This window comes from Canis aureus, chromosome 21 (assembly GCF_053574225.1).
Source record: "Canis aureus isolate CA01 chromosome 21, VMU_Caureus_v.1.0, whole genome shotgun sequence".
In the NCBI taxonomy this organism is placed as follows: Eukaryota; Metazoa; Chordata; class Mammalia; order Carnivora; family Canidae; genus Canis; species Canis aureus.
The window spans coordinates 3,567,100-3,589,594 of NC_135631.1; the positions used below are offsets into that span (position 1 = coordinate 3,567,100).

General features: G+C 55.0%; 1 protein-coding gene across 2 annotated transcripts; it reads right to left on the reverse strand.

Moving 5' to 3' along the window:
- Positions 1-546: 546 nt before the first annotated feature.
- On the reverse strand, positions 547-20,841 carry EHD1 (EH domain containing 1). 2 transcript variants are annotated; one of them, XM_077862307.1, is made up of 7 exons: positions 20,736-20,841; positions 20,246-20,326; positions 19,202-19,628; positions 15,395-15,492; positions 4,266-4,678; positions 1,673-1,837; positions 547-1,285 (listed from the first exon to the last, which is right to left on the reverse strand). In XM_077862307.1, exons 1-7 carry the CDS (start codon positions 20,761-20,763, stop codon positions 761-763), a joined length of 1,737 nt encoding a protein of 578 aa, XP_077718433.1. In that variant the 5' UTR covers positions 20,764-20,841; the 3' UTR covers positions 547-760. The 2 variants fall into 2 exon arrangements, with proteins under 2 accessions (XP_077718433.1, XP_077718434.1); XM_077862308.1 differs by lacking the exon at positions 20,246-20,326 and having other exon boundaries at positions 20,736-20,769.
- Between the last annotated feature and the right edge of the window lie 1,654 nt (positions 20,842-22,495).

A 22,495-nucleotide genomic window follows, 5' to 3' on the forward strand; every position in this document is an offset into this window, starting at 1 on the left:
CAATGGTGTACTCTGCACATCCAATGGCCCCTGGGTGGACTGTGGGAAAGGAGACAGAAATCACAGCTTCTGAACAAGTGGTTGGGCAGTTACTGAAAATTCCATCAAGTACGGAAGGTGTCACTTTACAGAACACAGCTAGCTTATGTTTTTCTGGGAAATGTTCTCGCATCCCTGCTCATCCCCTGGACCTCATAAAGGTAGTTGGGGTAGTCAAGCTGGGGGCGGGGGGTGGATAGGAACAAAGAGCAAGGCCTGTGCATGGCAGGGCAAGGGAAGAAGGCACCAGAACCAAGTCAATCCAGGAGCAGGGGGAGAGGGCAGAGCTGGACAGGGCAGGAGCCACTGGCCCAGCAAAGTAGCACTCAAACTCAGAAATGAACTGGAATCCTGGGGTTCCTGTCTACACAGGGCCCCAGGGCCCCCGCAGCTGCCAGGATAGGGAGGTCAGTGAGCCATGGGAGGCGCTGCTGTACAGCAGAGGAGAACAGGGCAGGACAGGGGCTTGTGTGCATGGGGCTGTCAGACGGAGGAGGCACGAAAGAATACTGCCTCTAACATTATATATTAAAAATATCCATAGTTCTTGTGCACAAAATTCCATCATTCACATACGACTATTACCCGCCTCCCTGCTGGGCCCAGGAACGGCCTGAAAAGAAAGATGGTGGTTTTTCTTTGCAAGAGCTGCAGAATCATGGCTCAGTCTTTATGGCCCTTCCCCTCCCCACAGCAGCCCTGCCGGGCGGGGGTGCTACGCTCACTCATGCCTCCGCTTGGAGGGGGGGATCAGGTGTGGGGGCAGGTCGGCAGGCAGCTCATGGCCCTCTAGCTTGACTTTGATGAGGTGGTTGGCTAGGGCAAACTCCTCATCATCCAGCAGCCCATCCTTGTCCACGTCGGCCAGCTTCCAGATCTTCCCCAGTACCGTGTTGGGCAGCTTGGATTTCACCATCTCCTTTTTGGCATTGGCGCCCGTGATCTTACCATTGACAGGCGATAGTGTGTAGAAGATCTCGTCGTAGGTGGGCTTGTCCTTACCCACTACCCACTCTACGTCATCGATGCCCTCGCCGGCCCCTTCGCCGTAGCCGTGCCCAAAGGGCCCGTTCATGGTGCCGTCGAAGGCACCGCCCTTCACAGCCTGGGAGGGCATCAAGGACTCCTCCTGGCGAACCATCACCATCAGCCGGGCAATGTCATTCGCCAGCATGTCATCCACTGTGTCTAGCAGCTTGGGCTTCAAGGCCTGGAACTTGCTGAAGTCCTGAGTCTGCAGGAGTTCCTGTGGCAGGCAGGGGAGGGGATGGGCGGGTCAGGTCCCTTGGGGACTCCAGGCTGAGTGGGTAGAGCTGGGGTTCCCAAGCAAAAGAACTGGTACCAGGTCACAGGCCCAACCACCCAACCACTCAGGTGACCTAACTTCTCCCTCGGCCTTGGCTTCCTAGTCTGTGAAGTAGATGTGACAAGAATACCTTCCCTGAGGGGCTTGGGGGGGCGGCGGATCTGCTGGAAGGCCAGGCGCCCCACCCCTTCCCCACTGCTCAGAGTGAGTCACTGCATTCCCCTCTGCGGTGTCACCTTCTTCCGTTCGGGCAGGGTGCTGCTGACTAACTCAGGGGCTCCCATTGGGGAGGCCCCGCCCAAAGGAGGGTGTGCAGGATGGCCATACCTGCATCTTGCGGAGGCTTGGGAAGTCCCCGGGGGAGATCTGATGCTCCCTCTCAATCTTCTGATAGATCTCTCCCAAGTTGTTCACCAGCTCCTTCTTTTTGCTCTCTTTACCAAAGACATTGGGCATCTCCTTCTTGAGGGAGCTGATGATGTAGGCGTGGACCTAGAAGACAGGAAAGGGCAGATGTCAGGTCGTCAGGCGCTCCCAGGACACTCCAGAAACTGGGGGCTGCCCGAAGCCATCCAGGGCGCTTGTCTTCCGCAGTGCTGGGCATACCCCCAGTTCCCCCTCCATGCAGCAGAGATGTGGAGCACACTGTCCGGAGCCAGGTAGGGCCCTGATGTCCCACACACGCATAGCGGTGGCTGCTGTCAAGTTCACAAAACTCCAATACGGCCCATATTATGCTCCATTTATCACCCTGCTGGCTCAGAATGAGTAAGATTAGGAAAACCACATAAAGCTTTTCCTAGATGTTTTGGAGTTTATCTAAGCTCAATACCTTACTTAGACGTTTGCCAACTGAGGGCGGCACACCCTTCGTTTCCCCACAGCAGACCAGTGACGCTGGCAACCCTCTGAGGGCATGGGCCCTCGGATCCCTCCGCCTTCCGAGAAACGTCCAGGCGTGAAGGGCTGCGGCCAGCCCTTGATCAGGTCACTGAGCCAGCCTCACCCTCCTTCTCCCAGGCTGCCAAGCTCTACCCCATCAAAACCCCTCCACCGGCCTGACCCTGTCTGCCACAGGCTGGGAGCCTGGCTGAGAACTGCCCGAGGTAAGCAGGGCTGTGTGAGAAAGTGGCAGTCACCACACTGCCTATCAAGGGCCTGTGCAAGTTGGCACAGAGAGCCACTCACTCCAGGAAAAGGAAACAGTCTGGAAACCGCAGGTGCGGGATGAGATCGGAGGCCCTGGGGTTTTCCAGGCATGGTGACTCAGTGCACATGCAGGCCCAGCAACTACACACCATTTCTGTTGCTGAACAGAGCCTATCCTTTGTTCGGTCCTCAAAGGAGGCTGCACGAAAGCACAGGCGGCCCTGGCAATGGGAGGCTATTCAAAGAGAGAGTAGAGCTGCCCTTCCCTGCAGCCTGGAAATGGGAAAGACCAGGAGCCAGTTATGCAGGTTTCCTCATGGGTTTCTTTCTTAAAACCAGCTCCACTCACTGGGAAGGCTCCAGAAGTGAGATGTGGGAAACCGTGTAGCCCTGGATCCCCCAGAGCAGGATTCTGCAACTGAACTGTGCATACTGATTACCAGGGGATGGTGTTCAAATGCAGATGGTTCAGTAGTGGAGGGTAGGGCAGGGAACCTACACTTCTAGCATGCTCCAATATGGTCCTTGAGCACTCCGGGTAACCAGTGTGGAGAAGATGAAAGGTCAGTTCTTTTTACTCAAGACTGAGCACCAAAATGCTACTCGACTTCACACCGCAAGATAGTGCAGGGAACCTAACCACTATGTCTGGCCTACAGCAGACTCTCAAAAGCTGTGAGCTACATCCAGGTGGCTGTTTCCCTGGAAGCAGAAGCATGGCCTGTGGGGCTCCTCTTTGGATCTCCCCGGACTGCCTTCGCCGAAGCCCTCACACCCAGAGAACATGTTCTTACTCCTCCACAAGCCATAGGCAGGTGTAAATACCCCCATCCTCTATGGCCATTTCATCAGAGAAGTGGTGATGCACAGGGTTACAGGGTCCCGGCTAACAACCATCACTGATGGGGCCTGGGCGGAAGCTGAGCTCTGAGCCCAAGGATCCATGATTCTCACATGTGCACTGATGCGGCCTACAGACTTATCCAGGTGGGCTCATGATGTGCTATGGTGCTAAATCAGAGCACATGTTCCTGTCTGAGGGGCCCACTGGTGCCATCAACCTTCTTTCCCAGCCCTAGCCACGCCAGGGTCTCACTGCAGTACTTGGCCAGGCACTGAGATTCCAAGCTCTTGAGCAATTCAGATGCCACCCAGCAGGTGCCAGCAGGTCCTGTGCTTCCACAGAGGGGCGGAGATGGTTTACAAGACCCTTGGGGGCACAGGCCACCCAGGGTTCTTGTGCCCCATCTTTCCACTAGCTCCCTCCTGTCCTGGCTTATGCAGCGTCACCCACCTGAGGCCCCCCAGTTGCCGGCTTCTATGGCATACCATGACAGGACAAATAAACCAAGCTTGGTTTTTCTTTACGTGTTCACTTTCCCGTTGCCACCAATGTGTGCTGGAAGGGCAAAGACTGTGTGTGTCAGTCCCCACTGTGTCCCCAGCACAGGCTGAGGGCTCAACAGGCCTGGGAGGTGAGGACTGGAGTTGCACCCCCGCCTGCACCCCACTTCTCAGGCTGCCCCTGGGCACAGCGCTACCTTCCCGCTGAATGTCTGCGTGCATCAAGAAGACTCAGCTGAGAATCAAGGGCTACACCCATTGGTGCAGAGAGGACTCGTTCAGACACAGCACACACAGGTGTAGCTGTGGGAATGGGTCTTGGGCACCCCAAAAGCCAAAGCAGACCAATCCTAGAGCCCCAAGTGCCAGTCCTGGATCCCCGTGGGCCCCACCCAGCAGTGGGCCCAGCCCCCCACTCCTAGTCTACCTTTGCCAGCCGTGCCCGCTTGATCAGGTCATTGAGCTTCCTGAGGGCAGCATTTCGGGGCAGAGACTGGATGTCTTTAAAGAGGTCCTGTTCCTCCGCCTCAAAGAGCTTGCGATTGTCAGGGATGAGGAGTGGGTGGGACCAGAAGGAGCCGATGTATACTCTGACAACCTCGGGGGTGTTGATGATCTTCCCCAGGGACCACATGAGAGCCCCGTAGACCCGCATCAGCTGCTGGGTCTCAATCTGGTCGGCTTTGTTCAGCACCACACGGATCTTGTCCTCATGGTTCTTGAGGGCCTTGATGACCTCGGAGAACTCGTCAGAGATGTCCAGCTTGTGGGCGTCAAAGAGCAGGATGATGCGGTCGACCCGCTCAGCAAACCACTCCAGGACAGCTGCGAAGTCGTAACCTACGGGAAGAGCAGGGTGAGCTCAGGGGCACCATGGCCAGGCAGCTCTGATGGCTCTCTTCCCGGACCCAAGCTGGTATTTATTTAAATTTCCACCACATACTCAAGGGGCCAGCACAGCACCCTCCTGCTCCCCCGTTTCTGTGCCCACTCAGTACCCTAGCGCATACAGCACCTGGCAAGGAGAGGTGTGCCACAGATAAATAATGCAAAAGAAGTCACAAAGCCCAGGGGTACCTGGGTGGCTCAGTCAGTTGAGCGTCTGCCTTGTGGCTTGGGTCATGATCCCAGGGTCCTGGGATGGAGCCCCACATGGGGTCCCTGCTGAGCGGGGAGTCTGCTTGTTCCATCTCCTGATCCTGCCCCCGCTTGTGCTCACTCACTCTCTCTCAAATAAATAAAATCTTAGAAAGGAAAAAATAAAAGTTGTCACAAAGTCTGAGCCCTAAAGTAGCTCAGACCAGGTCAAGAGTGAAGAGGAGAGCGCAGCAGTGTGGCTCGGCACCGTGTGGCGAGAAGGACAGAAACTTGGGGTCTGCCACCTGCTGGCTGGATGTCCTTACATGACAGGGACAGTAAGGAACAGCCATAACACCTGCAGCTGCTACTCGTGGGGTGCTTGTGCTGGGCCCCCATTTTCCAGGAACCTCACTTATTCTCCACAACAGGGGCTGGCCAACTGCAGCTGGCCCATCACCTGTTCTGTAAATAAGTTGTTTGGTTTTTTTTTGTTTTTTTCTTTTTTTAAAGATTTTGTTTATTTATTCATGAGAGACACAGGCAGAGGGAGAAGCAGGCCCCCTGCTGAGCAGGAAGCTGGATGTGGGACTCGATCCCAGGACCACAACCCGAGCCAAAGGCAGATGCTCAACCACTGAGCCACCCAGGTGCCCCCATAAATTAGTTTCATTGGAACAGAGCCACACTCCTCTGTTCAGCTGCTCTTGTCTCAGATAGCAGAGTCCAGTTGTTGTGACACACACCACAGGCCTCCCAGGCCAAAGATATTAACTCTGACCCTTCAGAAACTTTGCTGGCCCCTGCCCTATGACAAGCCTAGAAAGTGTGACACACCACTTCCCCTCTCTAGGTCTTAAATGCTTCTATGCTGTTTCCCACCATCCTCTGGAAGCCCTTTTTAGTGGACGTGGCCAACTATAGCACAGACTGCTAACTGGAGCTCTTCCTTTAATAACAGAACAGCCTAGTTCCAGCTGAATTCAGGGCCCCTCCTTTTAAGACCACATTTCCTAGCCTCTCCTGCAGCAGATGAACAAAAGAAGTTTATGTGCCCTTTGCTTTTCTCCCTTCCTGAAGAATGGAATGCAGATGTGATGGTAGGAACTGGAGCAACCACCTTGAGTTCAGAGATGGCCTTGGACTGTTATTTTCCACGTAAATGATCTGATAACTGATTTAAGCCCATGGATTTTTGGGTCTCTCTAACAGCAGTTTAGTTTGTATCCTGTTTTATAATCACAACTCTTAAAATGTTTCTACTTCTTACCACTGCCTCCAGAAGAAGTGATGGTTCTATTTCTCACCCTTTAGGAATAAAAGATGAGGAGAGATAGGAAGACCATGTGATGGCCACAGCCTGAGAGTCTTAGGGAAGCTTGGTTTGAAGGCCCTGAGCTGCCATTTCCTCTCTGGGTAATTCTGGGCAAGCCTCCTCGTCCTTGGGCTCCTCCTCGTTCTTCACCCACTACCCACAGGCCACCTCAAGCATAGGCCAGCCCTCTTAACCAGCACAAATTCATCCCAGAGTGCAGTCAGGCTCCTGAAAGTAAGCCAGAGAAGCTGCTGCTATAGAGAAGAGCCCGAGACGCTGCCCAGAAACGGGACCAGACCAACCTCCTCCCCCTGACAGCCTGCTTCTAGCTCGCATCCCTCACAAAACACGCCACTACTCCTGACCAAACTGGGATGGAGACATACTCTCTAGACCGCGGGTTACAGGAAAGTAGCACGTAGAAGGAGAGAACAAATAAAAGAACAGAGCGACCACAGTGCTGTGAGGAGGGAGGGCAGCCCTCCCCACCCTGCCGGTGAGGAACCTGCTGAGTTGGTCATCAGAGTGGTATTCAGCTGCTCCTGGTCCTGCCAAGCCTCCCAGACTGAAGACAAGTCCACAGGAGAGTCCCTGAGAGGCTGCTTCCACTTGGGCCAGAACTAGGCCCCTCTCACTCACAAGGGCTTTAAGACCAAAGTCAACACTGGGGCATGTCTAGGGGGTGAAGGTCTGCTGGGATGGATAAACCTTCTGGATAAAGCCCCCCAGGTTTAAGTGCTTCAGAGCTGTCTGTGTACCCGAATGCACAGCATTCCAAGCTTCTCCCCACACTTCAGCGCTCAGAAAGAACACAGGCTCTTAAACAAGACAGCTCTAGAGTCAATTCCCGGCACTGGCCACTGACTGCGATCTGAAGTTCTTAACTTCTGAGTTCTCATTTCTACTTCTGTAAAATTTAAATAACAATTCTTCCTCCTATGACCACAGGGAGGGTTAGATCAGGTACCACAGCAGGCTCCTAGCACCGGCCCCACGGCAGGAGGGGCTAACTGGCCTAGGACAGCATTACTGGTCAGGAACAGTGACAAAAGTCCAGCCTGGTTCTGAGGCTAGGGGCCAGCTTTCGTCATTGGGGTAAGACATTGAAAGGAAAACCCCCAATTCACTGTTTCTGTTGACTTAGCACAGCAGCCTCGGGATGGCAGCAACATGCAGCCTGTTCCTGCCACAGCAACCCAGGCAAACGGAGCATTCTGATCAGAAGCAGCCCCTTGAAAGGCCGGACTTTCTAACAGGGTGAAGGGGAGGGCAGTAAAGCCCCCATGAATGTGAACTTGGGCCTGAGCAGGGCAGCCACCAACTTTCCTGAGGCCCATGCCGATGGTCAGAATCAGCCAGACCACCTGATTCTCTGTGCTCAGAGTGTGGGAAGGCATGGTCACCCCTGTGCCAGCAGCCAGCCAGTATCACAGGTTGCCGGGTCCAGAGGACACAGTCCCCACAGTCCCTGGACACTATGCAGCTGGCTCCAAGAGCCACGGGACGGCATGCCCGGAGAGGAGCCACCAGCACAAAACAAGAACAGGAAGGCAGAGGGGCTGGCGAAGGAAGCGGCCAAGGAGACTGCAGTGCCTGCCTGGGCTGCACGGCGAGCGCCTTTTATGGCTGATTCTGGGAGCGGCAGGTCAGTGCTGGAAAAGCAATGACTCAGGACTGAATGACGGCTCCCTCTCAGCAAATATGAGGCCCCATTCCTCCCCTGGTCAAGCTGCTCGTCCTCAGACCGCCACAAGCTGAATGACCACAAATTCACATAGCTGGGAAGGCAGCGGCGCCAGAGGCGAGGTACTAGGAACGGGGGCACCCTGACGGACTGGGCTCCAGCCCAAGTTAGCTTTGGCCTGGGAGTCAGGAGGGCGCACAGGGAGCTGAGCTCACCCCCGAGACTCCACCCAATGTGGCCTCACACCCCCTCCCCAATGGAGGGGGCCCAAGATGACTCCAGGAAGGACAAACAGAAGAGGGGGAGGAGTTGCTTCTGAATCGTGGCACCAGAGTCACTGCAGGCAGAGTGGAGGACCCCAAGCGGCCCCTCCTGCCCCACCTGCATCCCAGTTACCTGCCAACATCTCCAGTTGGAGCCAACAGAGCTCAGTCCATTTTTTTTTTTTGCAGGTGAATGAAATTTCCTGTTTATTATGAAAAATGCTCACACTTTCAGTGAGGGAGACATGATGGCTGGCCAAGTGTGTCCACGGGTCACGAAAAAGGTCATAATACACAGGCGCGTGTGATGTCACCACAGATGTATGATCACACACAACCATGTGGCTGCAGCCACCTCCAGGCCCACCCAGCACACATCTATCCACCAAACTGTCACTTGGCCCGTGATGGTGTCTCGAAAGGAACCAAGGGCCGGACTCACAGCAGCAGCACCAAAACATCAATCAAGTCCGTGCAATCAGCAGGGTGGCTGTAGCCACCAGGGCAGCAGGTGACAAGTACACGGACAAGCGTGCCAGCCAGCGCCCCCACTCGCAGCACTGCCCAAGGCAGTGAGCCTCCAGGCTTCGGGACATGCTAGATGTCAGCCTCAGTGACAGGATACGTTTTGGCCCCTGCACTGGGCTTAACGCACAGCAATTCTGCAAAGCAGGAGTTCCTGGTGCTCCTGGTAAAAGAGCAAACTACATCCTCACCAGTGGAGACAGGACCTGCTGTAGCTTCATCTGCCTTGGGTGCAGACGGGAGTGAGGGCGCTGACACCCATGTCCCTTGGACAACACAGTCTAAGGGGGCTTAGCTGGAAAGAGGCCAACCCCACAGTGTAAGGAAGAGCCGGTGCCATCTCTGACAAGGGACAAGCTCTCACATAGAAAGAGTTCTGGAACTTTGGAAACATTATACCAGGCTGAGGGCTGGGCTCAGACTTGGGGACATAAGCACACAGGGAGATGTGGACAGGGGGTCCAAACGTGCTTTCCCGTCTCCGGTCCATTCCCACCACGCCTCCTTGGGCCCCTCCTGCTCTCGGGAGCACCCGCTGGCCTCCTCACTGGGTCTGTCCTCCAACAAGAGTCCCGCTCCCCACCACAGGCACAAAGGTGGGGAGAGGGGAAGTTATGACAGGTCCTCGCCCAATCCTGGCACCCTCCAAACACAGGTAGTTCCAGTGGCTGAAGGAAAAGCTGCTTTCATACATTCCAAGTTTCTAGAACATCAACAATACAGGGTTTGTCTGCAATCGACTTTCACTTCCTGCCATTCAAGCTGCGTGGGCCTCGGTATTTCTTGCTGTAGCCCCTACCACACACATTTCCAACGGGTGCTGGGCCCGGGAAAGGAGGGGGCACAGGACCCCAAGACGAAAGTTAAGGAGCACAGAGAGGACCCCCATGGTTGGTGAGCTTTCTCCAGGGGCACGCTCTTCAGGAAAGGACTCTGCTGGGGTCACCCAACAGCAAGGAGACAGGGGGCCTCCTGATGCCTAGGTTGATGCCAAGAGAAATTCAGAAACTGAAATCCACCCTACACCCAATATTTGTAGGAGCTTTACTCAAAATCGCTCCAAACTGGAAACCCAAGGGCTCTTCAGCAGGTGAAGGGTAAGAAATGAGAGCGCAGACTCGTGACGGGAAGAATGAGAGCAACAAAAGGAACAATGGATCAATGCTCTCCCACACATGATGTCCCGCGAAGCACATGCTAAGTGGAGGATAGGCACGGAAGACCCATATAGGACCTTCTGGAAAAGGCAAAACTTAGGGATAAGTATCAGCTCAGTGGTTGCCAGGGACCAGAGGAGATGCAAAGGGGAGCAGGGAACTTTCTGGGCTGAATGGAAAGACTAGATCTTGATGGTGGTGGCGATGGTTACATGACCGCTTCACAGAGCTATGCACCTAATGAGGATGAAAACCTCTACAAATCTGACCAGTAAATGGGCAAAGGGCAGGGAAAGACAGGTGGACTCTGACATCAGGCTGACATCGGGCTCTGGAGCCCCCTCCTTGGCAACCAGTCGAGTGACCCCAGCACCAGGGCCCCTCTCTGAGCCTCGTTTCTTTGTCTATAATGTGAAGGTGTGACTGTCTAGCTGCTGTGGGCAGCGAGGGAGCGCCTGGAACACTGTAAGCACTTGGTAAATGTTTGCTGTTATTTACACACAGGAACTGTATTTTGGGCTCAAGCAGCTCAGATTCTCAGGGGTGTGTGGGCGCTGACCACTTCTAATGCTCGAAGAATGCCTCATCCCACCAGATATAAATGGAATGTCTGCAGGCGCTCGCGCCAGCTACTACGGGGCCGCCTGCCGGCTCGCAGCCTTCGATCCAACAGGTGCTGAGCCCCAGCACCGACTGGTATGGCTCCTCCGTGGGTGGTGGCCCACGCCCTTAGGCAGAGCTGCACCCTTCCCACCAAAGGCTCCGCCCAAAAGCTGTCCAGGGGACCAGAACAGGGGGCGGGGAATGGCAGGGGGTGCGGTGGTGAGAGGGAGGCTTGGAGGCAGCCCGGGGCCCTGAGAAGGGAAACTCCAGCTGAGTCAGTGCTTCCCTAGCCTCTGGCCTCTTTGGCATGTTAGTCAGAAAAAGGTCTTTCTAACCAAAGTCTGGGAATCCCTGGATTTTTTGGTGTTATCTAGAATTAGCTGACATGTGCTGAACATGCAACTGAGCACTAGGTAACAGGGCAAGGGCTAAACACGCAGGATGCAATAACTCCCTGGAGTCCCCAGCTTCCAAAGTAGTGCGCTGGGGCCTGAAGCTTCTGTCATCATCTGTACCGGGGGCACGAAGAATCCAGGAGGGATGTAGCCTTTGGCCTGGCCCAAGGCTGGCAGGCAACCTCATGGGGCATTCTACGGGCTGCAGAAAATGCCTGGGTGCATCTCAGGAGGTAGTCAGCACAACGGTTGGTAGGCAGGGAGGGCTGTCCACAGTGCAGGCCCTCCTCGGAGTTAGAGGACCCCAAGTCTAGACCTGGAAGGCCCTGCCTTACCTCCTGAGATGGCTTCCAGACTTAAACGGGGCCTGGGAACCAGGGACAGTCAGCAGGATGGCAAGTGAGAAGCTAGGGAACCAGCCAACTAGGGCCAGGGGTCCTAGTACCCATCCCCAGGGGGTCTGGGGGCCAATTTCTGCTCAAGGCAGAGATGCCAGCATGGTCAAGCCCTGGACCTCAGGTCCATTTCTGGCTCCGAGTCTGATTTTAAGCGGGGAGAAGCCAGAAGTGGTCCCTGTGCCTGTCAGGAGAGCTCAGAAACCCTGCACAGTCCACCAAACAGGGTCAAAAACGTGCCCGATCTGCACCCCCCCCCCCCCCGCCCCGCCGCACTCCTTCAAGTGGGAGCATCCCCTCTCAGCACGGGGTGGCATATGCACAGCTCCTGTCAGGCCTGCAGACACACACTAGCCTGCGAGGCCTTGCACAAACTACTCAACCTTCCCAAGCCTTGGCCTCCTCATCTGGAAAGCAGCAGCGTCCTCACGGGTGCGGCTGTGTGACAGCTAAGTGGAGCCGGTTCATATGGCGACAGTACGGGCGGTCTGTGGAAAGCCAGGCACAAGGCCGGCCGGGCATCAGTCTCCAAACGCAGGTTTAAGTAATACTTCCCTGCTGACATGACTCGCATGGTGAAAACCAAGGCACAATAGTTATGGCCAGCTCACAGCCACGTAGTGCCCTGGGCAGGCCGCTGACCCTTAGGCTGGGGTTTCCACCTGAGTGTGCCTGGGCCTCCTGGGAACCTGCTGTGGGAGATCCCTGCTCCAGCCTGAGACTGCGCAGGCAGGCGGCAGCCCGGGAGCCAAGGGTACCAGCCCCACCAGGTCCAGGATGTCCTTTGGAATGCCCTTTGTCACTCACACGGCACTCAAGAATAAATGTTGTCCCTACAGTGCACCTTTCTTTGCTGACACAGGAGATCGTTTATCTTTAAAGCTACTCAGATTAGGGGCGCCTGGGTGGCTCAGTGGTTGAGCGTCTACCTTTGGCTCAGGTCAGGATCCTGGGATCCTGGGACAGTCTCACATCAGGCTCCCTTGAGGGAGCCTGCTTCTCCCACTACCTGTGTTTCTGCCCCCTCTCTGTCTCTCATGAATAAATAAAATCTTAAAAAATAAATCAAACTGCTAGAAAAAATAAAGTTGCTCAGATTAGCATGATAGGGAAGTTCAGCCGCAGACCCCCATGGAGGCCCCCTCTCCTTCCCGGAAAAATTCTCAGTGGCCTGTTGCACAGCCTGGCCTATAGCCTGACTGCTCTAGGCCTACGTTATCTTTCCACATGGAATTTCCTGCACACATTAGGGACCATGGGGAAAGGGGGAAAAAGCCAGGAGGGGCCAGGCAGATAGGGTGGGAAATGGAAGTCAACGTAATTAACAACTCTAACACACATGTGACCTCCTGAAGAACCTTCTGTTTCCAGAGAGCAAGGGCGGCAGACCACAGAAACTCTCGCTGCTTGCCCAGGACCCGTGTTTTCTATTGGTCCTATCTTTCTGAGAGGGAAACACCTGCTTTCCACGCTGTCAGCAAAGGGAGCAGACAGGCACGCTAGCCAGGGAGTCTGGAACGTGCTGCCCTACCATGACTTCCTCTGCTGGACAGGGCAACATGGGGCCTCCCATGACTGATGGGTGGGGCCTCAAAGCTGAGATCCACTCCTTCCCCATCCACCCAGCAGCCTTCCCTTAAGGACCACTGCTAGCATACTTGAGAGGTACAGGTACTGTGCCATGATCTCTCTCTGGCTGATAAAACACTGACACCAAACATTGCAGAGCAAATCCCAACTGGATAAGTTTTGGTAAAGTACTTGAAACCAAGACACCTAGGGTCATGGAGGGAAAGAGAAATTATCTAGTGAAATCAGTTTAATCTTGCTATTTCACGGAAGAAGCCTTCCTCCTCCTCCGTGCCATGATGGGGGGAGGGAGGCCTTCTGCAGCTGCCCCAGGACAGAGGGGGCATGGGCAAGCAGGGGTGAGCCCTGGTGCCTCTCACTGGCCTCCTCCTCCAAGTATCTGCCAACTGCACGGATGACTTGAGGGCTGGGACTGACTGCCTTGCATGCCGCATCCTCCCCCTGGTCCCCAATCAAAGTGTACCCTACATCTGCCAATCCACCGACTGGGGAGCGCAGGACGGCACCTTGGTGGTGCCTGTCGCAGAGAGCAAGTCTGGACACCGCTGCCCACCTGTTTGCCAATCGGGAAAGGAGGCAGGGAAGGGAAACATCCCAGCAGACAGGGCTGAGGTGCCCAAAGCAGCAAGACATTAACATTACACTCCTCACCAGTCAGCCTGCTAGACTCTGTGGACACAGGCTCAGTGATCAAAGACTCCTCCCAGCTGGGAGGAGACTTCTCCCAGCACTGGTGGCAAACGGTGGCATCTGGGTTCCCTTTCACCAGATCTCAGGGTCCCACAAGAACCCTTTCCCTTTCCCTCAAATCCCATAACTCCCAGCTCTGAAAGCCAAAGTGAACACAGCCTGCACAGAAAATAAGCCTCTCCTCGTGAGCTATTGTCCCTATCTGAAGATGTGTACACATCAACTGACTCTGGGCTGGGAGCACTGCACACATTACCCCACGGGTAGCTTAGTTCTCTATCCCATAGCCCCAGTGAGAAGAAGCCCCTCCACCCAATCTTCCAGGTCATTACAAAGATAATGCTATAGAGCCTCAAAGAAATTCCACCTAGGATGATAACTCAGGCCAGGAAGGGAAGAGAGAATCAATTCCCCATTGTATGTCTGTCTTTGAATGCTTTCCTAGGCATTTCTTAAAACCAGCCTGGAACAATAATAGCAGTAAGAGGAAAAACTAGACCTTGCCTTTTTATTTTTTAAAGATTTAAGCCATCTTTACACCCAATGTAGGACTCAAATTCACAACCCCGAGATCAAGAGTCACGTGCTCCCTTGACTGAGCCAGGCAGGTGCCCAGCCCTTGCCTTTTTAGAAGGGGTCCAAAAGCTGTTTCCTTGAACGCCCAAGAGTGTCACCGGGGTGCAGAACCTAAAAGCTTAAACCAGATCGAGAGACAGAGCAGTTTCAGGATGCTCTGATGCAAGCCCTTACTAGCAGGGGCCCACAGCCTAGAAAAAAGGAGAAGCAAGGTTTCTCAGCACCAAGAACAGGGCCCCCACCCCCTTGGAGCTACAGCAGACATGAACATCCCCCAAATATCAGGCTGCTGGCTTCAAATGCAAAGCTTGCCAATGCCGGGCAGCCCAAGGGGAAGGGGAACACTGGAAAGATTTGCAAGTTAACGATACACAAATCCAGCAGCTTATCCTCAACCCCTGAGTGTGATCTTATTTCATTTCCACATTTGCAGCTGTAGGCTCCACTCCTGGCCAACCCTCACGCCCCTGCCAGAAAATATTCAGGCCCCAAGGCTCCCCCACCCATCTGCAAAAGGAACAGTGGCAGAAATATCGCCCAGTTCAGGCCCCTCCTTTACCAGATCTTTAGGAAAGCTTGGCAAAGCCGAGACAGGAGTTTATACAACTAGGGGCCTGGCACACCGACTCTCTGCACAAAAACCTTCCACTGCACACAGCACCCAGGGAAGCTGCTGACACCACCCCCGAAGCAAAATTAAACACGTTTCCACTAGCCCCTAAACATTTAACATGTCTCCGCAGCTTCTCCTCTTGGCTGTCTTGTTCGAGTCAAGTGTTCTCTCACAGGCCTGCTGGGCTCGCCAGGAATTTATATATATATATACACACACACACACACACAAACACACACACACACACATACTGGGGAGCAAAGCTGTTAAACCCCAGCTCAGGTGAGGGTGCCCCAGGGGAGCCCAGGCCCCGTTCAGAATGGCAATGCTGGCTGAGGTACCTGGAGCCCAGTGATTTCCTGTGACCTCACGGCCAGCCCCAGGGTGCCATCTCACAAGCCTGCCCTCTTTCCCAGCATGCTCCAGGGGTCAGAAAGCACAGGAGCCCCGAAATAGGCTGTGCTCTGGCCCTGGACAGCTCTTAGTAACCTTAACAAAGAGAGCCAAAGAGAAAGAGCAACTCCTGTCCCATCAGGGCTCAGTGCACAGGGTGGACCCAGGTCTGATGTCAAGTGGGTTCTCACTTGGGCTGGGAAAGATTCAGAGGCAGCATCTGGTCCACATCACAGACATCACACCAGAGGCACCCTGTACAGTGGCAGAGCCTGTTTACCTCTGCTGATGCGCTGTTTCTCTCCGGACAGGATCCCAGGAGTGTCGATGATGCTTATGCTGTCCAGGACCGGGTTGGGCAGCTGGGCACACATGAACCTGCACAAGAGCAAGAACCAGAAGAGACATCAAGACTCAGCTATCAGGGGCACTGGGTGGCTCAGTGGTTGAGCATCTGCCTTCAGTTCAGGGCATGATCTGGGGGTCCTGGGTTCAAGTCCTGCATCAGGCTCCCCATAGGGAACCCATTTCTCCCTTTGCCTGTGTTTCTGCCTCTCTGTGTCTCTCATGAATAAATACATAAAATCTTAAAAAAAAAAAAAAAAAGACTCAGCTATCACTGCTCTGGAAGCAACGTGGGGCTTTCTGTATACCCTCTTCTCCACCTCTGCCTTCTTTCCCAGAAGCGAGGAATTTAAAGGAGGTTTTCTCTTCTTCCCAGGGGCGGCAGCTGAACTCTATGACCAGGAATCCAAGCAGCAGCTCAAACAGGCCAACATCAGCAGTTCCCTCACGTTAGCTTTCCCCCCAAGAGTTCAAGAGTTCAGCTTTCAAGTTGCTGATGTGTTAGTGAAAACTGCACCAGCCTAGGTCACTGTTCAACTCCAGAAGGAAAACAGAAAGGGGATACTGGGACCTTGGAATTCCATATTAAAATGTTCAACCACTTGGTGAAATTCCCAGTCTGAAGGCGGGGAGCAGCTTTCCTCCTGCTGCTGGGACCAGCCCACCCCTTCCACCCAGCTGCCGGTGGGCGGCTAGTAAAAGCTGGGGGACACATGGCCTGATTGGTGGGGCGGGGAAGTACAGACACCATTCTCTGAAAGCCAGAGCAGGCCAAGGAAGGACGAGTGAAGCAGAGAGGCTGGCAACTCATGAGCAAGTGCTTAGCCATGTGTGCCTGAGTTCTCACTGAGCTTAGAACAGCCCAGAACAGGCTCCTTTAAAAACTTCTCTGAAAAAGATATTGTGAGCAAAGAAAATACTGACCTTTTGTCCGTAGGACGCAGGCTTAAACTGCCTTTCCAATTGTGGGGGGAATCTGAGCTGATAAGGTTCTCCTTTTGGCTCAACCTCCCAAGTGACCAGTGGCCAGGCTAAGGATAACTGGCCAAGGTGAGAGGTGTTGCCTGCAAGCACAACAGAGCAAAAACAGCTGACCCGCAGACCTTGGACCTGGGCCTTGCCAGTGCCAGCAGCAGAGCACCCACGCCATGATTAACTACATGCCAGGTCTGGGGCTCCTGCTGGGGAAGGGTCATGGGGAAAAGACCAAACTAGAAGAATCTGAAATAGAACTGACTCTGAGAAGTAACAATACATAAAAATGTCTTGTAAAGGAGACCTCTGAGTAAGTGGACATCTGTAAGATACAGAGATAAGAGGCCCCACAGAGCCTGGGGAGCCTGGCAGGAAACAAGGGAGCAAACAGTCCAGATACAGACGCTTCATCTCTCACCAACAAGGATATACACCGACTGCATCTCACCCGACAAGTGGCTGGTGCCAGCTACACAATTGAGTTTTCAAAGATGCACTTAGGACATCCTGACTGTACCCTGCCTTGGTCTGCTCCATTGGATTTTAGTTTTAGAGCAGCCACTTAGGGTAAAAAGGGCAGAAAGTCAAGTTTATGTCTCAATGGGTCTTTTAAACAGCAGGGAGAGACTGTGTCAGCCAGAGAAGAGCCCCCTTTGTGTGCCCTAGCTAGCTAGCCAGCACTCAGTGTACTCCATAGGCTGACACAGCTTGGGGCCCCTGCTCCACTGCAAACCCATGGCCCCCCAACCCTCAGCTGATAAGGCCCCTTTTGGCAGGGCTGTTAGTGATTGGGAGCCCTCTGGAGATGAAGTGGCAAGAGGGAAATAAGGGGCTCCTGGCTGGCTCAGTCAGTAGAGCACACGATTCTTGATCTCAGGGTCATGGGTTCAAGCCCCATGTTGGGTGTGGAGCCTACTTAAAAAAAAAAGAAGGAGGAAAGAAATGTGTGGTTCTTGAATCCTGTGGCACCATCATCAGAGTGCCCAGCTCAAACCCAGCATCCTGGAGCTGCACCTTTGGCCAGAAGCAGCAGGTGGGAACCGGATGCTTAAAGGCCAATCAGCACTGCATTAAGCTGCCCCAGTGAGCTTGACAAATCAGCAGAGTCCTCCGAGCTGGGGTTTCCTGAACCACGAAGATGGGGGTTGCCTGGATGATGTCTCTGATCCCTTCCAACTCTGAAATTTTAGGTTTCCAACTTCAGAAACAAGTGGCACATCCCGTTTCTCCTTTCAAAAAACAGTCTGCTCTCACAGTCAGAAGTGGAGGCCCAAGGACAGGAAGTGTAGCTACCCTTCCTTCTAGCTTTCCAAAGTTCTATGTGAAAGTCAAGACCTAATAATGCTTGGAATTCTCATCCTAGCAGCCAAACCGTGCACAAGATCCTAAGGCGCCCACCAGCTGACAGTCTGGGCCAGTCGCCTATCTATAAGCACAGTAATTCCCAGACACAGGTATTCTCCAGAGGAGGGCTCAAGGCTAAGAGGGCCATGCCTCTCACATGAAGGGCTCTACTCAGCTCCGGCTGTGACACACAAATGCCCTCAGCCATCCAACATGTGGACAGGCTTAAATGCCTCCAAGGGGCAAAAAACAAAACAAAACAAAACAAAAAAACACAAGTCTGCCTGTCTTCTCTGCTAAAAGTCAGCTCTTGTGCACAGAGGCAGGCTGGCCCCTGGCTTGGATCAGGAGCAAGCTGGTTCACCCTGTGTAGCTGGACAGTGTCTGGAAAGGAATGTGATCATACAGGGTGGAGACCTGGAAGACAGGAGTCCAGGATTCTTTCCTAGGCTCTTCCCCCCAACACAGACTTTGAAAGGCATGTGGAGTCACTCCTTGAATGGGGGGTGGGGGTGGTGGCAGGAAAAGCAGATCTGTGGAGTCCTTTGGTTGCTGGGGGTAAGGGTGGGGACAAGTTCCTTTCCAGAGGAGTGAACTTGATTGTTGGAAAGAAGAAAGAAGGCCAAAGTGTTTCATTCCCAGCATCAGGAGGGTTAGACTCTGGGAGGAGGACCCAGATCATGAGGCAGACTTCACCCATCTAATTGGGGAAACTGAGGCTCTAGTGAGGGATTCAGGGCCCAGATCTCACTCCAGGGCTCCCAGTGGTACAGCCTGAGGCTGCTTCCTGCAACCCCTAAAGGAGCACAAACCCTTTAGAGCTGACCTCCAAGGAGAAGTGTTCACACTCCCTCTGTCTGCGACCTCATGGGCTGCCCCAAATACAGCAGGCCACAGCAGATCCTCTCTGCCCCTCCCTCCCACACAAAACCAGCGGTCACGGGGGAAGCACAGCACAGCAGCAAAGGGAATAACTAAAAGTTTCACGTATTTTTCCATGACACTTCGGCAGCAGGCACTTGAAGGAGAGAGGGGAAAGGGGTTGGCTTGAATGAATCAGGTGCATCCAGTCTGGGACGACCCTGGGAGGAGGTGGAGACGGGACGCTCTCACCTTCCCGACGCTGACCCCGGTCCTGAGGGAAGCGGGGTTGAGATCTGCTGGAAGGTTTGGGAGTTAAACTGATAACCTGGAAAATTCTGGAGGCGATAAAAGCGGGGGAGGGGCCGGAGACCTCCGGATGCGCTTTTTGTGCGAAGCGGCAGGGGCCCCGGTCCCGGGGAGCGGTCGCTGAGGGGCTCGCTAGGGCCTCGGAGACAAAGGACGAGCGGGAGCCGGGGGCAGGCCGCGGCCGCGGTAGGGTCCGGACCTGGGTGCGGCCCCGGGGTCCCCCTCGGCTCCGCGGGGGGCGAGGGGCGGGTACCTGTTGAGGAAGGCGTTGCCGAAGGCGTTGAGCTTGCGGAAGGGGCGCCGCGGGTCGACGACGAGCGCGTTGCCCGGCACCACACCCTCGGTGGGGCCGTGCATGACCGCGATGAAGGAGTCGGTGGTGGGCTCGGGCCCGATGCGCATTCCCGGGAAGTCCTGCTCGATCAGGTGCCGGATGAAGGTGGTCTTGCCCGTGCTGTACTGGCCCACGAGGAGCACCATGGGCTTGTTATCGAAGTCGGCGTCCTCCAGCGCGGGCGAGTGGAACTCGTGGAAGCGGTAGTGCTCCTCCAGCGGCAGCAGCTTCTGCGCGTACAGCTGCCGCAGCCCCTCGGCCACCGTCTGGAAGAGCTCCGGCTCCTTCTTGCGGCGGGCATCCTTGCTGACCCAGCTGAACATGCTGCCGGGCGCGGGGCTGGCTGCTGCGGGGCAGAGCGGCGCTGAGAGCCGAGCAGGGCGCGGAGCCGAGGCGGGGCCGGGCCGGCCGGCGGAGGGGCGGAGGGGCGGCGGGGGTGGGGGGGCGGGGAGCGGCCCGCACTGCGCAGGCGCCCGGCACGGCCCGCGGAGCGCCCTCTGCGCAGTGGAGCGCGCGCCCCGCCGTGCGGCCTTTATAGGCCCGGCCTCGCGTCCGGGCGCGCGCGGGGCCGCGGGAGGGCGGCGGCGGGAGGAGCCTCCCCCGCGAACCCCGTGCCACGTCCTTCCCTCCCCCGCCTCCCATTGGCCGGCTCCAAGTATCGCGAGCGCCGCTAGCTCCGCGCCCCGCCCCCGGCCCGGGTGCCGTGGCAACCGCACCTGTTTTGGTCCCTCCTGGGCTGGGGCGGCTCGCGGAGGCGCTGCGGCTGGGAAGGCGGGAAGCGGGGCTCCCGCGCGGAGCGGTCCCGCGGCCTACGTGCCTTCCGGAGCCCTCGAGACGGCTCCCCGACTGCGCGCCCCAGCCGCGGTCGCCCCGCGAACGGTCGTCCTTCCCCCGGCGGCCTCGCGCCCCCCCCCCCCAACTGCTCGCCCTCACCTGATCCTCCTTCCTGCCCCTCCGCTTTACCTGCTTCGGAAGACGGAGAGATAGGAACGAGGTAGTGGAGAGAGGAGGCCGAGGGGTAGAGCATCCCAGGCCGGGTGGTGACTGGGGAAAGAACAGGGCGGGAGTAGGCGGTCCCTGGGGAAATCTGGCGGCGCAGCAAGGGGCCGGACCCCCGGGGGGGGGGGGTGCTGGGGTTGGGAGGTGGGCGCGGCCGTGGAAGACACGTGACAGCTGACACATGGGAAGAAAAGGTGGCTTCTCCGAGGAGGCTGCACCCCACCCTGTGGGAGGGTGGGTAGGGGTACAAAGGAAGTGGAGGCCCTCTGGCCGCTTGAGTTTTGAGGAAGTGAAATCGGAAATTCCCCGTGTGGGGAGGAGGGGGAATGTGGGGCAACAATGAAATCTTGTGGGAACTTAGGGGAAATTGAAAAACCCAAATACTTCTGCTTTCCTCTCAGGGTCACTACTAGTTAACCTTTATGCTGACCTGTGCATCCCCCCTCCCCCTTACCAGGTCCTGGCTGTTCCATTAGGCTCATTCCCCCACCATCATTCCCAGCCACACTTAGACCCCCTTGGCTGTCCAGGCTGGTGAGAATCTTCAGTGGGTGATGTCAGAGCTTTGGGGACTGTGATTGTTATGTAACCAGTATCGGGGACACCAAAGTGTAGGAGCGGGTGGGGAGCCTCGGAGTTAGATCTAAACTGCACTTAAGAACTTGAAGGCCTGGTGTCCAAACCTCTGGCTTCTGGGAAATGTGAGAGCCCCGAGGGCCAGATGCCTATACTTGAAAAGAGAGCAGGCTGGCAGTCTAAGACGATGGAGGCGGGAACCCAAATCTGAGAACAAGTAGAGTTACTTGGGGAGCTGGGTCAAGTGGGAGCCAGAGAGGGCAAAATGGGAGGTTTTGATTGCCACTTCATGTAGGATGAGGCTCAGTTCTTTCTGAAGAAATAAAATGTTAAGTCAGTTGCCTTCCCCTCTTCCCTCTGCCTCCCTGATCATTGGAGAGCCCGGCCAGCTGGCACTCTTGTAAGTCTCCAACTTACTGCTTTTATTTGGGATTTCATTAGCATTCTTTTCATCACTGCCAGTATACCAGAAGCCGCAAGACTTTTCTTGGTGGACTCCTCAAAAGAACATATTGAGACTCCTAGGCAGGGCTGTCACCAGAGGCTGTGTGCCAGCTGATGATCAGGAGCCTTGGGTGGGCCCCAGTCCAGACTTCCTGGGCCAGCCTTAGAAGCCAAAGAACTTGCCTCCTCTGTGACACTTTGAGGGGTCCACCCCGGAGATGCAGTTTCTGCTGTTCCAGGGAAGGGCTTGGGGCTGAGGATCCTGAAAGAGGTGGTTGTTCAATGGCCTGAATGAGGCTTCAGGGAGCTCCCTCGCGGCAGCATTCACATTGACCCGCCATGGTCTTCACATCTCCCCAGAGTCCTCTGTGCTGGGAATAGCCAGCCCAATAAAATTGAAAACAAAATGTTCCTGGGTTATTTATACATGAAACTTCCAGCCACCGTTCTTTCTATATGGCCACTTGACTTTCTCCAAGGAGCGCAAAGGACTGAAAGAAGGGATCTCTCTTTCTCTCGTGAGGCTCAAGGGGACAGAAATTAGTTTTCCCAATTTCACGGAGTTGGCACTCAGGTCCTGGGGAGCTTCCTTATCTAGTAATTCCCAGATTGTAAAAGTGTCCTAATTTTCTTCTTGTTTTTGGAGCAGAGTAGATTGTTTTCAGTGGGAGTTTTGTAAAACATGAATGAAGGATTTCACTTTTGGTTTCTCTGTTTCACTGTCTTTGCCCAGGGCCCTGACAAAAGATTAAGAGTTCAAATGTTTTCCTTTATTGTGGAAATGATAACCATGCCCCACTCCCAGTGTTTCCTCCTTTCAGATTCAGAAACGCACACCTGCGCAACCTGGCCTTGTGCCACTAGGTCTCTGCAGAGATTGCTCTCAGCAGAAAAGGGTCACCTGCTTTCTCTCAAGGCGGTCTGCTCAGTCCCATAATGGCCTGGTTTAGAGAAGGGTCTATGTACAAGGCCCCTAAAAACAACTTTAAAAAGAGGTGGGGGGGGAACCCTGGGTGGCTCAGCAGTTTAGTGCCTGCCTTCGGCCCAGGGCGTGATCCTGGAGTCCTAGGATCGAGTCCCGCATTGGGCTCCCTGCATGGAGCCTGCTTCTCCCTCTGCCTATGTCTCTGCCTCTCTATGTCTTTCATGAATAAATAAATAGAATTTAAAAGAAGAAGAAAATAACTTCTGTTC

Bases quoted from the DNA above. Each gene is read 5' to 3' on its own strand.
- EHD1 (XM_077862307.1), bottom strand. From the start codon at position 20,763: ATGAGCCTAATGGAACAGCCAGGACCTG. The intron at 20,327-20,735 runs GTAAGGGGGAGG...TTCTTTCCCCAG, and splicing joins AATGGAACAGCCAGGACCTG to TCACCACCCGGCCTGGGATG. The intron at 19,629-20,245 runs GTAAAGCGGAGG...TCTGCCCCGCAG, and splicing joins CTCTCCGTCTTCCGAAGCAG to CAGCCAGCCCCGCGCCCGGC.